The following is a 3,465-nucleotide window of genomic DNA, read 5'->3' as shown; positions in this document are numbered from 1 at the left end:
CTACTAAATGTAATGACAAGTACTTCCTGCATGATTCATTTTATAGCTACAAAAACTTGATAACGCTTGTTGTGGTATTTGAAGATGCTTAACTTTATTTTTTTGTTACTTTCAACTTAATAGATAGATACCCTTATCAAATTGATTAATCTTATCTACTTACTTACCAATCCCTTCAATGTTTATTATTTATCTTTTACTTAGAAAGAATATACCTTTTTTCATTTACTATAAAAATGAGATATGCCCCAATTGATAGATAAGAATATTTTGCAACATTTAAAACAAAATGTGTGAATTTATATTTAAAGTACATGCCTATTGAATTGAAGGGTAGTCGTAGTATTATCACTGACTTCGAAAAGTGCGAACGAAATTTTTCTCATCCAGAAATTTACAAAAGAAAAAACTCGATTAAAAATGAACTGCCTCGCTCATATTATTAAGTACATTCTATTTGTCTGTAATTTAGTCTTTTTGGTGAGTGATATTTTTTTTATTAAAATTTACAGTGCAATTTGTCTAAACATTTTCGTGCTGAAAGATTTAATAAACGCATGATATCAATATGAATATGGAATTTATTCAAACTTAAATTTTGTGAATATCTACCGAAAATCTCTAGAAAGCGCTAGGTTTTTTTTCCACGCGAATGAAATTATTTTCTAAATTAAATTTTCTAAATTAAATGTGACTCACCTGTCAAGTGTTGTGTAAAAATGGCCACTCTGTTAAAGCTCGCATTTCGGCACATTTTCAAAAAATCTATAGACAAATTAAAGTCTTTAAATTTGTTAACTATTTTGACAGATCCGGAAATAAGGATACCAGTTTCTTTCAATTGATTTTATTATTAACACCTTTAGAACGACTTTGATTAAACTTTGCAGACGTAATATTCAAAGCGATTGCAATAAAACTGCATTTTTATTTTTTCCAAAAAAGTCAAATAATTTTTTTTTTCATACAAAAACAAATTTGCCCTAAATGTAGAAATACAGAAAGTTAAAAGGTCTTGTTTGTCAAAATCTTAGATAAAATCAATTATTTCATTACAAAAATTCAGTTTTTATAAAAACAAAATCCAATTAAATTGAAGTAATTTTAATTTTTTTTTTTTTCAAAACTATAATATACATAGGTATATGAATGAACATAATGTATCTTCGCTTTCAAGGCAAAGTGGCATAATTCGAAATTTGTCATTTTTGAGTTTAGAGCACAGAACTGATTAAAAAAAGACGCAATTTTTCTGTGTAATCAGCGCTTTTCTGCTTCTCTAGTTCCCACGTTATGAAAAAGTGCCGCCGTTAATTTTAACAAATATCCCTGTCATTTTGTGTACATTAATGGCATTTCTTAAGTTATGCCGTTATCGTAGATAGGATTGGTTTTGTGTTTTCGAAGAAAACGGCACAGCTAAAAAAATGTCACATAAAAAAAGAGCAACCCGGTAAGATTTTTTCATCATTTCGGCTTTTTTGTCGTATTAAACTGTTCGTAAGTCCGGTTCTGTAACTGAGTTAAAAAGATGAATTTAAATAAGTTTTAGTTTATGATTTTCGTATATGTGCTAGAAAAATCACATTTTGTGTATCTTTTTCGTTATTAAATAAATAAAATTGATTTAAAATAATATAATAGTTTTATATTTTTAGTTTTGTCTTTTAATAAAGTGCAAAACGGCACTTTTTCCATAGAGTCAGAAAAAAACAATTTCGAAATAGTTCCATAACATAACTCCAAACTATTTTTTTTTAACATTGCGTTTTCTATAAAACTTATAGGAAAAAAATAGCAAAAAAAAATGCAATTTTTCCGTGTATTTATGTAATTTTTGAGTTTTGTTTTTTATTGACAACGAAAATCATTTTTTAATGATTCAAAAAACTTTAAATGTCTCTCCTGAAAATCAGCAAATTCCGATTTATGCCACTTTGCCTTGAAATCGACGATATAACCATATCCTTTTTTTAATTGAACAAACCATATTTTAATTGAAATTTCTTTTCAAAACTCTTAGTTTGGGGACCATTTTTTCAAAAACTCTTCATTAAAATTTGATTTAAATTCAACAGATTGGAATGAAATGTAATTTTGAAATACATACATACATATACATAAATTTAATTTCAGAAGAGGGATTTTATCTACAAGAAAAATGATCTAAATTCAATAATGTCCATATGAATAAAATATTTTCCTTTTTTATTTTCTAGATTTGTGGTGTTCTACTCATAGTTTTTGGATCTCTTGCGATATCAAGTTTGAAAGAATTCTTAACGTTTACTGAAGCTAATTCAACAAGTTTTCTGCCAATATGCATTTTAATCCTTGGATGTATCATATTTCTAGTTTCATTCCTTGGATGTTGTGGAGCAATAAAAGATAGTCGATGCCTTGTCAATAGCGTAAGTGTTTATTTTAATCTGAATCCACAGTAACTTTTTTGATTGATGTATATTTAATTTTTTTGCAGTATTGCATTTGTATGCTGATTTTATTAATCTTACAAATTGCAGTAATTGTTTATGCATGGTTCTTCAAAAGTACATTATTAGACAATATGGGTGAAGTTGTAGATCATGCATGGCAAATTCATGATAGTCAGCCAGGCTTCATGGATTCTCTTCAATTAAGTGTAAGTTTCCAAAGAAGCAATTTTCTTCACAAGAATTTGTAAATATCCTTTTTCTTACAGTATAAATGTTGTGGATATCAAAATGGATCTATCGATTATACAGGAAATGGTCAGTCTATACCACCTTCGTGTTGTGGTTCCTTGACTGCTGTGTGTGACCCCATTCATGCTGCTACTATGCCTGGTTGTAAAACACAGTTTTTAGACTTTTGGGGATCGAATACTAATATAATTAAATACGCTGGATTAGCTGTAGCAGGTGTTGAGGTAAGTCATATTTGTTTTATATTTTGAATAAATACATAATTAACTAAATCTTTTATTTTTTTAGTGTATTGCACTCATACTGGGATGGTTCCTTTCATCGAGTATTAAAGTAAGCCAAAAAGACAATAGAACGCATTAGTAATAATTTTGGACTGTTAAATTAAGATTAAGATTAACTAAATGTAAAATACGATAAATAAAAAATGTAAACAAAAATTAAATTGTGTTTTTGGATATTATAAAGATGAAATAATTTATGATTTCAAAAAGAAAAATCAGAGTATAATAAAATAATAAATCGATGAGTTAAGCGTTTCTGCAGTGGCTGCCCGGCCTATATAGGTTTGTTGGAAAAAATGGATGACTGGTACCTAAAGAATCATGCAAAGTATAATAGTAGGAGATCCATAGGACGACCTACCCTCATCGTTATACCAGTTGAGAGTTATATTTTCTGAAAGCTAGTATCTAAGGAAATAAATTGCACATGGGTTGCCTAGCGATAGGGTTGCCAGGCCTTAAAGTTCATTTTTGCAAATTTTTGAATACGCGACCCT

General features: G+C 28.4%; 1 protein-coding gene across 1 annotated transcript; it reads left to right on the top strand.

Moving 5' to 3' along the window:
• Window positions 1-317: 317 nt before the first annotated feature.
• Window positions 318-3,129, top strand: LOC129907119 (CD63 antigen-like). Its single transcript, XM_055983188.1, has 5 exons — window positions 318-480; window positions 2,220-2,411; window positions 2,480-2,641; window positions 2,702-2,908; window positions 2,973-3,129. The coding sequence occupies exons 1-5, from the start codon at window positions 421-423 to the stop codon at window positions 3,045-3,047; spliced, it is 696 nt and encodes a 231-aa protein (XP_055839163.1). The 5' UTR covers window positions 318-420; the 3' UTR covers window positions 3,048-3,129.
• Window positions 3,130-3,465: the final 336 nt, after the last annotated feature.

Source organism: Episyrphus balteatus, chromosome 1, assembly GCF_945859705.1.
Source record: "Episyrphus balteatus chromosome 1, idEpiBalt1.1, whole genome shotgun sequence".
Classification (NCBI taxonomy): Eukaryota; Metazoa; Arthropoda; class Insecta; order Diptera; family Syrphidae; genus Episyrphus; species Episyrphus balteatus.
This window is presented reverse-complemented; position numbering and strand designations above follow the sequence as displayed.

Excerpts from the sequence above, each read along its gene's own strand:
- LOC129907119 (XM_055983188.1), top strand. The coding sequence starts at position 421 with ATGAACTGCCTCGCTCATATTATTAAGTACATTCTATTTGTCTGTAAT. Across the intron at positions 481-2,219 it reads TCTGTAATTTAGTCTTTTTG|ATTTGTGGTGTTCTACTCAT; the intron begins GTGAGTGATATT and ends TTTATTTTCTAG. Across the intron at positions 2,642-2,701 it reads TGGATTCTCTTCAATTAAGT|TATAAATGTTGTGGATATCA; the intron begins GTAAGTTTCCAA and ends TTTTTCTTACAG.